This window comes from Patiria miniata, unplaced genomic scaffold (genome assembly GCF_015706575.1).
Source record: "Patiria miniata isolate m_02_andy unplaced genomic scaffold, ASM1570657v1 HiC_scaffold_21, whole genome shotgun sequence".
NCBI lineage: Eukaryota > Metazoa > Echinodermata > Asteroidea > Valvatida > Asterinidae > Patiria > Patiria miniata.
Genome location: NW_024037060.1, coordinates 7,055,373 through 7,069,362, shown reverse-complemented (window position 1 = coordinate 7,069,362; position 13,990 = coordinate 7,055,373). Strand labels below are relative to the sequence as shown.

The following is a 13,990-nucleotide window of genomic DNA, read 5'->3' as shown; positions in this document are numbered from 1 at the left end:
TTTACTGACCGACTGAGTGATGAGCCACTGAGTACAAATAATGTTTGAGACCCACAGGTCAAGTTGGAGTAGAAAAGCGAGGTCTTTTGTTTTTATCCCCCTGGCTGTAAGCCGGAGGGGGATATTGCGATCGCGTATTCCTTCTGTATGTCTGTGTGATCTGATACACCGTGCCCTCTGGAGACGTGCACACAATAGGGAACAAAAGATTGTATACGTCTCCAAAGGGCAATTTCTATAGATGAATACGTCACCACAAGATTTTCACGAAATAGATATATGGATTTTACTCAAAAACTAGGAATGTCCAAGGTGGGTTGATCTGTCGCAAATGGAAGAGTTTTAGAAAAGGGATATTAAGTCCGAATTTCAGCCAAGGAAATTAATTCTGGTGAAAATTAGAGCATTTTGAAACTTTCAAACTCGAAAACTTTACTACACGAGAACAAAGAAATGTCTCCACAAGAATACAAATTTCAGCATGTGTGCTGGCGTTTGTTTATGGTGTAAATCGAGGACACACGTGTGCAACATCATTGATGAATTGAGGACAGGAACCAAATCGAGGACTCCTCGGTTAGAAAATGTGTACAAAACCAATGAGAGCTGTTGCAAAAAAGTTAGGGTATAAACAAAGAAAAGGGAAGAGGAACATTAGAAAACCCTCGATGTATACCATAAATAAACGTGCTGGTACATGTATGTGTGTGTGTGTGTTCACTGTAAGTTCAGTCATCAATCTCAACCAAACTTGATATGTGGTTATTGTTCATGGTATTTGGTAAAGTGATTAGACTCAGGCAACAGGTCATGACCTCCAGGGTTACTCTACAGGCCTTGGTCCTAGGTAGCCCATGATGTATGTCACTTTGTTTCTCTAGTGTCTTGGAAGTTATTGTTTTGTACATGCCAGCGTGCCAGGGGGATCGGGCAAGTTTTACTTGCAGTACTTTTACATTTCAACATATTATTTATCTTCAAATTTGTTATTATCATTAACTGACTTTGGTTCACTTTTTTTCTGACCCTTTTACTTATATCTAACACCCATTTAGACTGACGTTGTAACGTTGCTTCAAACCAAATTATTTCAACGGTTTGGTTTACGTACGTGAAAAATTTACAATCTCAAGATGACCGTTGCAGTCCTTAAGATTGACGGAAGGGCCTAGTCAATGAGAAATTAATATGTAAGTTTGCCCGTCTGATACCAAAATCTATTTGGGTCAACTGAAGTCATTCCTAATGCTGTTTGGTTCAGCGTGATTCTGGAATGCCAGTCTGAAACACGTGTCAATTTGGATGATGTTATGTTTCTCGTTTGCGACAGGTGCGTGAATTGGAGACCGAGAACACCAAGCTGAGGATGCGGATCATTGAGCTGGAGGCGCGGCAAGGACAGCAGCCACCGCCTTACAGCGAGTCCAACACAGACTCACCATCAGCAGCAGGAGCCTCTCCTCAACCAACACTACTTAAGGTCAGTGTTGTAGTTGATTCTGTGACAATTCCTTACACGTCCATCACAAGTCCTCACAAATCCTAACAATTCCTCAAAAGTCCATCACAAGTCCTCTCAAGCCCTCACAAGTCCTCAAAAGTCCATCACAAGTCCTCTTAAGTCCTCACAAGTTATAGCAAGTCCATCAAATGTCCTCATATGTCCATCACAAGTCCTCACAAGTCCATCACAAGTCCTCATAAGTCCTCACAAGTCCTCACAAGTCCATCACAAGTCCTCTCAAGTCCTCACAAGTTATAGCAAGTCCATCAAATGTCCTCATATGTCCATCACAAGTCCTCACAACTCCATCACAAGTTCTCACAAGTCCTCACAAGTCCATCACAAGTCCTCACAAGTTCTCACAAGTCCTCACAAGTTCTCACAAGTCCTTACAAGTGCTCACAAGTCCTCACAAGTCATACAGTCCTCAGCCAACTCACAAGCTATTCAAATGAACTGTCACGAAAGCATTTCTTTTTTATGGTTCAGCTGTTACTTGTGACTGGACTTAACAAAAGGGCAAGTGATTTACTTGTGACTGGACTCGTAATGGACTTGTAATGGACTTGGACTGGACTGAACTACAACACTGCTCAACTATTAATAAGATGGAATTTCCATTAGTTTGATGTTAGTTCACTATTGGGTTTTGTTCTTCACCGACAAGTTTATAAACATTGTGCACTCAGTGTTGTCCGAGTGCTTGTTATGAAAAAGTCATTAGCTTACTCAGGTGGGACACGAACCCATGACCTCCTGCTTACTAGTGTGAAGGTCTTGCCACTCAACCGCCGACCTTGCCAGGGCTGGCTGGCTGGTTCGAATCTAATCTAGCAGCGGATACCGCAACAAAACTATTCACAAGGTGGAATATGTTAAATCAATTTGGGTTTGTGCCCTTCACCGACTTTTAATTTTTTTTAGAAACACTGTATACTCAACGTTGTCAGTGCTAACAAGAAAAATTTTGTCAGTGCAACAAGGTCGTATCTCCTAAAAATAGCATAAACACAAAATGCGAGTTTTAGAATGTCAAAAGGTTATATCTCGCTTAGAATAACCCGGATGTACACGCAGAGTTAATGGACGTCGAGATACGACCTTGTTACACGGAGCGTATTCGCGCGAGATACGACTTTGTTGCAGAATCGAGTTACGACCTTGTTGCACTGATGCGACAAAATATGCAATCTACTCTGATTGGACTTGAACCCACGACCTCCCACTAAGTTAAAAAAAAATGAAGTTACAGGACAACTACAAGCAAAGTAGCTATTCAGTCAATTGCAAGTCGATCACAAGTCAAATTCAAAGTCAATCTCACAGACAAGTAACAAGAATGGTCATTTGGAGACAAACAAACAGCAAGCAACGGCCCAAACAGTGACAAATGAATCACAAGCAACATTTCTAAGGAGAGCAGAGCAGGCAGAACTAGAAATAATTTTGTTACTTTCTTTGTTTTATACGTGTAATGGTATCATTAAGGAGACACGTATAAAACAAAGAAAGTAACAGTACCATTAAGGAGACACGGTATCGTAATTTCTTCGCACGATGGGAGACAGCGGTCGTTAGGGAGACATTTTCATGTCTCCCTAATGTCGCAGCCCCCCTTTAGATGCACAATTTTATTGTCGCAATTAAGTTATATTTGTTGCTCGTGGTCTAATTAGTAAACATACCGAAATTTGTGGAAAAAGGACAAGGGAATATTGGGTTAGGGCACAAGTCTATGGGGATGTCTCCCAAATGTCCAATCCAGGGTAATTATTATTATTTTGGTTTGTTTTATGTCTGACAGGATCTGATGGGTTCTCCCACCGCGCTGCAGCCACAGGCCAATCCCTTCCAGTTTCAAAACACACCCCCTCCGGCCGGGGCTGTTCCACCTTATGCCTCTCCTCCCACCGCTGCCGTCGCTTCGATGGGAGCCCAAGCTGCTTTTCCAACAGGCACTTCACCCATTGGTGGGGCGACCAATGGCGTCACTTCCAGTGAGACAGTCCAGAGTCCGGGTAATTATTTTTTGAAATATCGCCCCACCTCTGAACTGAAAAATGTACGCATGGTTTGGATTCTAAACGAAGTGACATTTTGAAACTTTCTGGGTTGTGCATTTACGAGTGGTACAGGAACCGGGTACCCTTTTGAAAAAAAATACGGGTACCAAAAATACCCGTTAAAGAAACCCAAGCTAAAACTTCAAATCTGGGAAGTTACTGTTCAGATTGTTCATAAAGGTCTGCATGATAATACTACCACATCGGTGCGGCAATACAGCTAGATAGAGTATAAACAGTGAGCTTTTTAGCTATGTGGTGAAAACTGCAACTTTCGCAAGCATCATAAAACGTGAAATTGGTTTTGATTTTCCATGTATCCTGTTTTTCATTTTGAAATCTTCCCACTGACATTCAAAACCTTTCTTTTTCGTTGACTGAGAAGTTACTAAGTAATTTGTAAAGTTGGTTACGGGTACTTGATTCCGTAATCTGAAACCGGTTCCTGACATTAACGGTCGGGTACTCAGGTGACCCGATTCCAATGCACAGCCCTTAAGCCCGGTTCATACTCTGCGCGAAAGCGAGAGCGAATTTGTGACGTCGTGGCAAGTATTCGCACTGCGAATTCGTAAAAGTTGAACATATTTCAACTCGGGCGAATTTCGCAGCGAATGTTTTATGACGTCAAATTCGCTTCGCATTCGCTTTCGCATGAAGTATGAACCGGGTTTAAGACTTTCTGCTTGATGTTTTGTTGGTTTGTTTGTGTTTTAATATTTTTAGTTTGTTAATCTGTCCCAGCAGTATTTGTTCGCTCAATACAGTGAAGGTCGACATTGTTGCAAGATATTTTTCTGTTTGAAAGTAGACAATCTGTTTTCAAAATTTTTGGGTTTATTTATGATCAGATTTTGTGACAAACTCTTGCACAAGTCGATGTGTCGATGACCTGTGAGCAATGTAAGCTGCTGAGACAGCAAAATGTTTTGACAACAAACTACTCTTTCATACTAACAGTTTGATTGTTTGATGGCAACTTTCCTTTCATTTGTAGAATTTAGCATTTGTTTATTAATTAATTAATGGCGACAATATACATTTTCCATTGTGGTGTACTCACTTTTACAAATGGTGGCAGGCAGTTCTAAGCATATGATTTTCTGCTAACAGAAACTTTGTCTCTTTTGCAATAAATTTCCATTTTCTAGTACTTGCATTTAAATCCTGATTCATCCTTTGCACAAATCTAGACTTGAAGCAATTTTCGTATATCAGGCATTGTTTTGTTTCTAACGTTTGATAATATTGTAAAAATATTGTTATTTATTGTCCTATTTGCTCTAAAATGTACTCAAAGAACCTGGCTCTACTTTCAACATGCATCACTGCAAAAAGCAAGAAAACTTTGTTGAAAATTCTCCAGTTTATTAGAATTATTTTGCTCCTGCACCGTCTACAAATACATTTCGTGATTACTTTGTTAACTCTTCTTTTGTATCTAAATTTCCAACCTTCTTTGCATGCAGTTTGTGAAAGGTAGGAATGCGGAATCTAACCCCAAAATTTGGAGATAAACCAGGCCACTAAGCCCCTGTACTGATGACGTCACACTTTGTTTACATGTGCACTTTCCTATGGAGCCAGTGGGGGCCCACGGTCCACTGAGCACCATTGGAAAGCACACACGTAAACAAAGTGTGACGTCATCAGTACAGAGGCTTATTTTTCTTGTGCCGAAATAGACCTGTTCCACTTCACAAAACTTTGGTTGTAATAAGCTAGTTCGGTATTCCAAAATAGTCTGGTGCACAGCAAGATTCGACGAATTTTTTGGGGGGATAACCGCTGTAGATAACAGGCATGCAACTTTTCTTCGGATCAGCTGATTTCCTCTTTTTTCATTTTACCATGTGTGCCATTGAAAATAGAAAAACACTGTACAAAGTCTTGGAAAAATTAGAATTTCCTCTTTTTTTGTGACTTCCCAGTTGCATGCCTGAGATAAATGCACACAAGGCTATGGGGGACGTGGTAACCAAATCTGCATTCTGTGCAATTTTTCGGGCAATGGAAAAGAGATGAAACTTGCATTCGCACATAAGTTTTGACACACAAGACACCTAAAAACACTTCGCTGTCCAAACGTTTTTTTGCAAAATTGTATACTTCAGAACACGATGATTTCTTCCATTTTGCTGGTACCTGCTATGCTTTTGCACACATACGATGACATTTTTATCCTGAAAGAAAAACCCGGCAAATCTTGATGTGGACATGCGCAGTTGGAATACCAAACTGGCTTAATTCTGGCTTTGTCCCTCTCCTAACTTTCAAACCACTGGATGTTTTTGTATTGTTTTGTTTTCTTTTGTTTTTGACTAACCCAAGGAATAGCACGAGATCGCCCTCCGTCTCTGGGCACCAGGGGCAGACCTCGCTCTTTCACTGTGCCTGCATGTATTGCTCTGACTCGTTAAGTATCAGCCTACGTCTGTTTTTGTGGTTTTATTTGTCTTGTGTCGTAATCTTAACCTGTTGACCCGTCTTCCAGTGTTGTGTTTGAGGTACTTGCGTCAACCACACAAGGTATGATATGTCGATAACATGTCAGCCAGTCCTAAGTCAAACCACAAGCTATTACAAGCTATTCAAATGAACTGTGATAAATTTTTATCATTTCTATTAATTAATTCTGGTAATGAAACCAAGGATTCCTCAAAAGCGCCGTAAGCACTGTAGCTCGCAAGCCGGAAGAAACCCCCAGAGAGAAGACAGTGAGAAGAAATGACAGTTTTAGAGGTGGGAGGAAAACCCCAGAACGATATTCTAGGGAAAAGTCATGGAATCAGGCAGGGACTGAAAAGCCAATCCACATATTGGCCCAGGCGGGATTCGAACCTGGGTCATAGGGGTGGAAGGTGCGGAAAGAACTGCTATCCAACCTGACTCCCCATGAAGCCATTCCTTTTTTTTATGGTCACCCCCTGTTATCTGTGACTGGACTTGTGAAATGACTTGTGATGTATTGTGATCCATCGGGAGTACCTCAACTACAACACGGCTGTATTCCTGATTCTGTTTTAACCCTAGCTCCCTTGGCATTTTGGGCAAGTAAGACCGCCCTCAGGTCAACCTTGCGACGACACAGAACAGTCGGCGACTGACCTTTTTTAATCAAGCTGCGCCTGAGCCAAGGGCGGATCCAGAATACAATTTTTTGGGGGGCCCAAAAAAATTTTGGTCCCCCCAAAAAGTGGGTCAAAAAAATTACGGCGTGGGGTTTGGGGCCCGCTTAAGGGCCCCGAAAAATTTTTGGATTCTAGATGCTCTGTGGTGCGATCTGAGGCAATTTCTGACCACTTTAACCAATGTTTTTTTGAGGAAAAGATGGTGGTGTACTCATTGCCTGCCTTTATTGTGATGTCACATAAAAAAAAAAAAAATTGGTTTCGTTTTGGGGGGGGGGGGGGCCATGGCCCCCTTTGGCCCCCCCCCCCCTGGATCCGCCCTTGGCCTGAGCTACGACCATCTGGTACATGTATATCAGTCGCCGATTTGTTTTTGCGACCTGAGTGAAACTGTGATGATATTAAGACGATCGGCATCAGGCGACGATAAAAAAAACCAACAGTCGTAAGAGTAGAAACATGTGTCAACTTCTGTGCCGCGACAGAACGTATTCCCGACATGCGGGAATCAATCGCAGTTGACCTGTGTGAAGTTACGACGTCATGCGCGGCTCTGGACCTTCTTGTTTCATTGTGCGGCAAAAGTGACATGAGCATGGTTGCGATTATTTTGTGTTGAGATGCTGCATGTTACCCGAGAATCCAATGATTTCTCAGTTTTGTGACCTGAGCATTACTTTTCTGCTTGATGCCGAAGGTTCTGTAGTCTGAGTATCACGCGTTGTCCAACAGAGCCTTCTCTCAGTATCCAACATCCGATATATCTAAGCTTGCTCATATTTCATGTGATCCCATGCGTCAGCCAATTGGATTCGACTTTTGAAGCTGTGACGTCATTTCAATCAGAAATGTGGACTAAGCTGGTGATCGGTCAATTTGGCTGCCAATCTTTTTGTAATACAACAATGGGTTACGGAAGACGCGATAGAAGGTGCCCGCTGAATGGTCAGAATCTCGAGGTCGAGAGACGTTTTTGTTTTTGCATAATTAATCGAGGAATCTGCGCTAACATCAAAGACGCTTGACTGCAAGAGGATATACTGTAGACTAACAGCGCAAGCAATTCGCAGGTCGACCTGAGGCCACCCCAAACTTTCCCGAATAAGCCAAAATGGAACGCTGTGCACTAAAAACAAATTCTTTTAACTTTAAAGTAGAAAAGTGGAAATGCAAAGTCTGTGTAGTAGGGTTCGGTCATAAATCCAGCACCAGAATCTACTGGTCAAGACTGAATCCATTGTGTAATCTTGAGACTTTGTTGCAAGACGTAATCTTCAAACTGAAAAAAAAAAATTAAATAAAAACAAACTTGGGTTTTGCCTTTCAATGACAGATTTTTTTATAAGCACTGTACCATGCTGTCTGAGAGCTGAAAGATACAAATTCATATCATCAAATAGTTCATGAAGAATCATCGTTATTTTTTTACAATGACAGCTGTACCAACAGGAACATCTGTGGCAAGTAGACCAAGACCACATGGCGTTGCATCGCCCAGCAGCCAAGGTAAGTTATAGACACGGGAAACATTTTCAATCTGATATATCCTAACATGCAAATTGTATGTGACCCCGCGCGCAAGCCAATCGGAGTTGACTTTACAAACTGTGACGTCGTTTCGATCAGAAATGTGGACTTAGCTGTTGATTGGTCGATTTGGATGCCATGTTTTTGTAATACAACAACAGGTTACCAAAGACCTGACATAGAAGGCGCTTACTGAATGGTCAGAATCTGGAGGTCAAGACGCAGACTTGTTTTGCATAATTAATCACCGAAATCTGCTCGCATGGCATAGATCCTTGCTATGCAAGGGGATAATTCCATAGACTACGTGAATACTACAATTGAAATTTGTACTTCAGCGTTCACGTTCAAACCAAGCATGAGCCAGGGGCCAAATTTCTAAGCACAGGAATCTGCTAAGCACGAAAAGTATTTGCTTAGCAGAAACAGCTTACCAGCCACAATCTCATGTGTTGCCTATTGCTTGATGCTGGTTCCCAGCTGACTTTTGTAAATTTGTTAAGCAATTGTTTCTGCCATGAAGCTTCATGCAATTGGGCCCTGCAGTTCTTAGACAAACTAATTGTTTCCTATTTCTGCTAGACTCGGCCCTGCCCAGTTTGGCCCCGCCCCCTACCACCGGCCGGTCTAGACGAGGAACAACAGGAGCCACTCCAGTTTCTAGACAAGGTAAGTGCCAAAAGACATCTTGAGATTGGTTGCGGTCTTTTTCATTTAAGACCTAAATTTTTTTTTTTTTTACAACCCAAAAAATTCCAGTCAGGTAGGCTTAAAAGTAACTATATTTTGTAACTTTTTTATGTTTGTGGTTCAGGCTCTTATACTTTGTTTACTTTGGGGTGCCTTTAAAAGTATTATATTTGATTCTTAAAAAAACAAAGTTTTCTAAAAAGTGTTACAAGAAGGTTTTTTTCTTGAAACTTGAATTAGTTTCTCTATCAAAGGCATGTAGAGTCATTTGCATTTATCCCAAATATAACCTACCGCATTATTATCAAAAAATATTAGTTGGATTGAAGGTTGTACTGGTAGTAAACACCCTGTGAAATGATTCCATCTGGCTTGCTGGCATTTAGAAGAAATGATTTCCAGTGACCATTCAATTGACTGATTTTTGGAAATTAACAGTGGTGTTGATGAAATTGTGTTTTGTGATCAAAAGGTTGTGCATGGTTTTTCACTGTTTTCTCGAAAACTGTAATATCTACTGAGCTGAAAGTTCAACAGGTTAGGTTGTCATATTCTTCTTTGGATTTTGAGTGGTGTTATTATTGGAAATGATAAAAATGCATGAAGAGCAAATGAATCTACAGTTAAGAAAAGCAGTAAACAGAGCAACAAATTTAGGAGGACAAAAACATTTCTTGTTTTCCCTTTGTGCCAGGTTCAAGTAATGGCAGTAACGACCCGTTTGGCCAGGCGCCATTCAGCCAGCCTCAACCCGTGGGCGCAGTCAGGAGTAATCCTTTCCAGACTGCTGCCTTCTCAGGATCATCACAAGACCTGGACCTCCAACACTTTCAGGAGTTACAGGTAAGGTCATTCACCCCTGACCCCTGACCCCATACAGGGCGAGTAAAACAAAACGCATCCCAAATGGCTGGGCCAATTTTTGAATGAAGTTTTGCCTGTAGCACTTTCAAATTCCAGGATATGAAAGCCCAGTCATTAAGCTTTCTTTTAGCACATTAATCATTCAGATCACTCATGTACTTTTAAAGTTACAGAATTTTGAACACAGACACCGGTTTTAAGTTCTGTCCAGGGATCACAAATAAAGTAAGTGTTCTTTCAGCAAAAAGAAAACAATTCTCACAGAGATGCATGTAAAATGTTTCCGTTTTGCTGAAATAAAAGAACACGTACCTTTTTTGTGATCCGTGCACAGAACTTTAAAACGGTGTTTGTGTTTAAAATGCCGTAACTTGAAAAGTATATGAGTGATTTGAATGATTCTTGTACTAAAAGAAAGCTCATTGAATGGGCTGTCTTATCCTAGATTGTGAAAGTGCTACAGGCAAAACTTCATTCAAAAATTGGTCCTGCCATTTGGGATGCATTTTTTTTACTCACCCTGCAGACTGGAGACCCGACCTCGTACGCATTTATGTGGTGTCTGAGGCCATGTCCGAATCATATGGCTACGGCTGAAAATATCACACACACATATGGAAGCCACTGGCTAGCGGCTACAGCCACATCCCATAGCCTCGTGTGTTATTGCTGGCCACAGCCAAGTGATTCAGACGCGGCTTACAATACCGTATAATGACAAAAATGTCAAAAAGTTTTGTCAGCTTACTAAAATAGTATATCTTGAAATTTAGTTTTGCATTGGGTTGAGCTAAGAAATAATCTGGAGCATTGTCCTTTAAAATCTTGTTGCTGAAATTGCCTCTGACTTTGAAACTAGTACATGAACACTGCACATACATGTATGGCTGGACACATGTTCTTGTTCCGTACTTGTGGGGACATACACTCGTCCGTACATGTACGTTTGTTTATGGTGTAAATCGAGGATTTTCTTTTGTTCCTCTTCCCTTTTCCTTTGTTTGTACTTAAACTTTTTGGCAACAGCTCTCATTGGTTTTGTACACTTTTTCTAATCGAGGTCGTCCTCGATTGGTTCCTGTCCTCGATTTACCGATGATGTTGCACGTGTGTGTCCTCGATTTACACCATAAACACACGCGTGGTATTTGTGGGGACCGAGAATGCTGTGGGGACAGCAGAAAGTCCCCATAACTCGGTCCTAATTTGCCTAACAATAAAAAACTTCCCCATAACGCAGTGTAGGCCTACCCATGGATCCCAACCGTTGACATATATTCTTGACCTCCCATCTGTTTTTGTATGGAGTGCCCTAAGGGACAAAACAGTGTTTATTGAATTTACATGTAATTTTTGTTATTTATTTCTGGCAACCAAGGATTCCTCAAATGCGGATTGGTTTCCATTGATAGTTTCTTGTTTTCTTGTTTTTAAAAATTTTGGAGTAATTTCTTTTGATACTTTTATTGATTTCACATGTCTGGATGAAATCCGTTTTTAATATTTTTTGACACCTAACAGGAAGGTTTTGCCAGCGGCCTGACCATCGGCAACGAAGACCTCTCACTGGCCGATCTGGACCCTCTGAAAAACCTAAGCACCTGTTGATCAACAGAGGGCGCCCTTCACACCTAGCAACAATCACAGGTGACCTGCCTTCAACATCTTTCTTTCATCATGTCACCAGTTGATGCATGCTTTTCGTTCATCCTGACACGAAACTCACCCTACAAGTGCAAAGGCAGCCATATTGTTTTGGTATTTTTGGGATGGGGGGGGGGGGGAAGGGTTAACTCTTTAGACCGTTTCACACTTATCGTCGTGTATACCTGTGTTAAAATCAAGGCAGTTCCTCTGTTAGCAGAGCTAGATGCGTTTAAAAAAAACACCAGTTTGTACACAGGTTGACCGTAACTTTTGGATTATCTACCTGGACAGAGCCTGTCATCCCAGGGGCTGATTTCAAGAAACTCGTCTTATCTTGCGTTGCATCTTAGGACTTAAGACGAGTCCCCGCTCTAAGATGGATCTTGGCTAAGACGCGTCCTAAGACCAATTTCACTCAACCCATCTTAAGCAAGACGCATCAAACTACCAATTTCATGGCTGTTTTATGTATGTTTTTACCGCTTGACGAAACAGTTGTTGAAAAGAAACTCGCAAAGCCAACTTCCCACGCGCGTGCAGACTCTCACCAGAATTATTACTTTACTCAATAATTTCACACGCGAGATGAGATAGTGGCATTCTTGCTCCCTGTTTCATCACAATATTTTAAAAAGTCAATGAGGTGTTGGCTCATAATTAAATTTTGTTAATAAGCTATTATTAAAACTACCCACGTATCAGAAATCTTTTCAAAACTGTTTTCTACAGCGGTTTTCTTCCTCGAAACTATAACTTTAGGCCGACACTCGTCTTCATTAACGGCAATGATTTCAAGACGATATACAAATTAACTGATGCATTAATGACATAAGACGACCCTCAGACCGACCTTAAGCTAAGACGAGTTCAGCCGCATTGCTAAGGAAGTTAAGACGTGTTGAATGCGTCTTTAAGTTTGGTGAAATCGATCCTAGGACGAGTCGCGAGTAAAGACGAGTTACCCTTCCTAAGACGCGTCTTATCGTTTCTTGAAATCAGACCCTTGTCCTGGCCAGGGTTAGATTTTACCCTAGTAAATCACTGGCCCTGGGTACGAGCTGTGTTTGGATTGTCGTTAGCGTGACAGGGAAACCTGAAATCTCGGCCTTTGATGCGGATCCAACAGCAATTTCCGATAATGTGAATGGGACTTTTGAGTTTGGGAATTAATCAATTTAAATTTGAGAGTTTGGTGTAATTCTTGTTAATCAACAATTTTGTATGGATAATATTGCAAAGTAATTTTGGGAAATTTGACTATTTTTTCTGAACTTTAAAAGTCTTTAATTTTGGATGACATTGAAGAATTGAATATAGTGCATTTGTACTAACTCATTCAGGAACATCAATTAACTCATTGTTATGTTACTTGTTGACTTGTCAGATAAACAAATGCCAAAAAAATGTATTCTCTATCATTTTTAAAGATGTCAGAATATAGCCTGCTCCCAGAAAACGAAGGTAAAGTTTGAAAAATTTGACAGAAAATAAATTTCACATAAACTTCTGGTTTGTCAAATTGAAATTAAATAAAAAAAAAATCATATTGGAAAAAGAATAATTCCCTTATGCATTTCAGTGCCTTTTGGGGAAACATTTCACAACTTTGCACTTTTCTAGTTTTCTAGAACTTAATACCAAAAACTTTTCAAACCGTTCTATTTTCAAAAAAATGTTGCCTTATTCTGGTATTTTTGCACGTCTCGCAAGGAAAATGGTAAACAACATCTCTGTTCTGCTATTGTCTAAGTTAAAATTAAAACTACTTGCATTATACTGTACATAGTTGTATTATGACAATAAATGTTGTTACTTGATTATTATTTTTTTCATTACTAATCAGTTTCATATAACTATTTAAATCACCTTTTATGGACAGCAATCTGTTATGCCAAGATGTTAATTTGCCTTTAAAGCCAACTCTAAAAACCAAATATTGTTTCTTCGACAAATACTAAGGCAAGATAACTTTGCGGTGACACCATGTGAATAAATCTCTTTTGTGAGTATCTGTGGTTCTGAAAAGAACCCGAGGGACTCAACGTTTCGAACAGTATTTTCCGCCCGTCGAGATTTATTCACATGGTGTCACCGCAAAGTTATCTTGTCTTAGTATCTTTCCACCATGCAAACCTTCAAATCTCATCTTTGACAAATAGAAAACCAAAAAAGAAAGAAAACAATGCCAAAAATGCATCTTGGTTCTTATCAGATTGCTGCTCCTTTCATCTTTTAATGCACTTGTTTACTCAGATGTTCATGTTGTTATCTATGCATGCGCCAAATCTAAGTATAAATTCTGTGACAAAGTTTTCATTGAGTGTGATCTTAGAAACATGTATATCTGAAATTGTATTTTTGTATTTTGTGTACGGGGGGGGGGGGGGGGGGGGGGGTAGTTTGAGTGTCATCAATGCAGCCTGCATGCTATCTCTGCAACAACATATGATATATGTGTGCAATGCAAATTTATGCGACCCCGCGCGCCAGCCGATCAGATTCGACTTTAGAAATTGTTAAGTCATTCCGTGAAGAAATGTGAATTAAGCTGTTGATTGGTCAAT

At 40.5% G+C, this 13,990-nt stretch overlaps 1 protein-coding gene across 3 annotated transcripts in view; it reads left to right on the top strand.

Annotated features, from left to right (window-relative positions):
- LOC119729590 (PTB domain-containing engulfment adapter protein 1-like) overlaps window positions 1-13,243 on the top strand; it is a 33,626-nt gene extending 20,383 nt beyond the window's left edge. For 2 of the 3 annotated variants that reach the window (XM_038202210.1, XM_038202209.1), the window contains 7 exons: window positions 1,331-1,480; window positions 3,309-3,522; window positions 5,899-5,982; window positions 8,136-8,204; window positions 8,808-8,894; window positions 9,610-9,758; window positions 11,301-13,243. In XM_038202210.1, the coding sequence (XP_038058138.1) occupies window positions 1,331-1,480; window positions 3,309-3,522; window positions 5,899-5,982; window positions 8,136-8,204; window positions 8,808-8,894; window positions 9,610-9,758; window positions 11,301-11,387 (840 nt within the window). In that variant the 3' untranslated portion in view covers window positions 11,388-13,243. The remainder of the gene's footprint in view (window positions 1-1,330; window positions 1,481-3,308; window positions 3,523-5,898; window positions 5,983-8,135; window positions 8,205-8,807; window positions 8,895-9,609; window positions 9,759-11,300) is intronic. The other variant, XM_038202211.1, reaches the window with a different exon arrangement.
- Window positions 13,244-13,990: the final 747 nt, after the last annotated feature.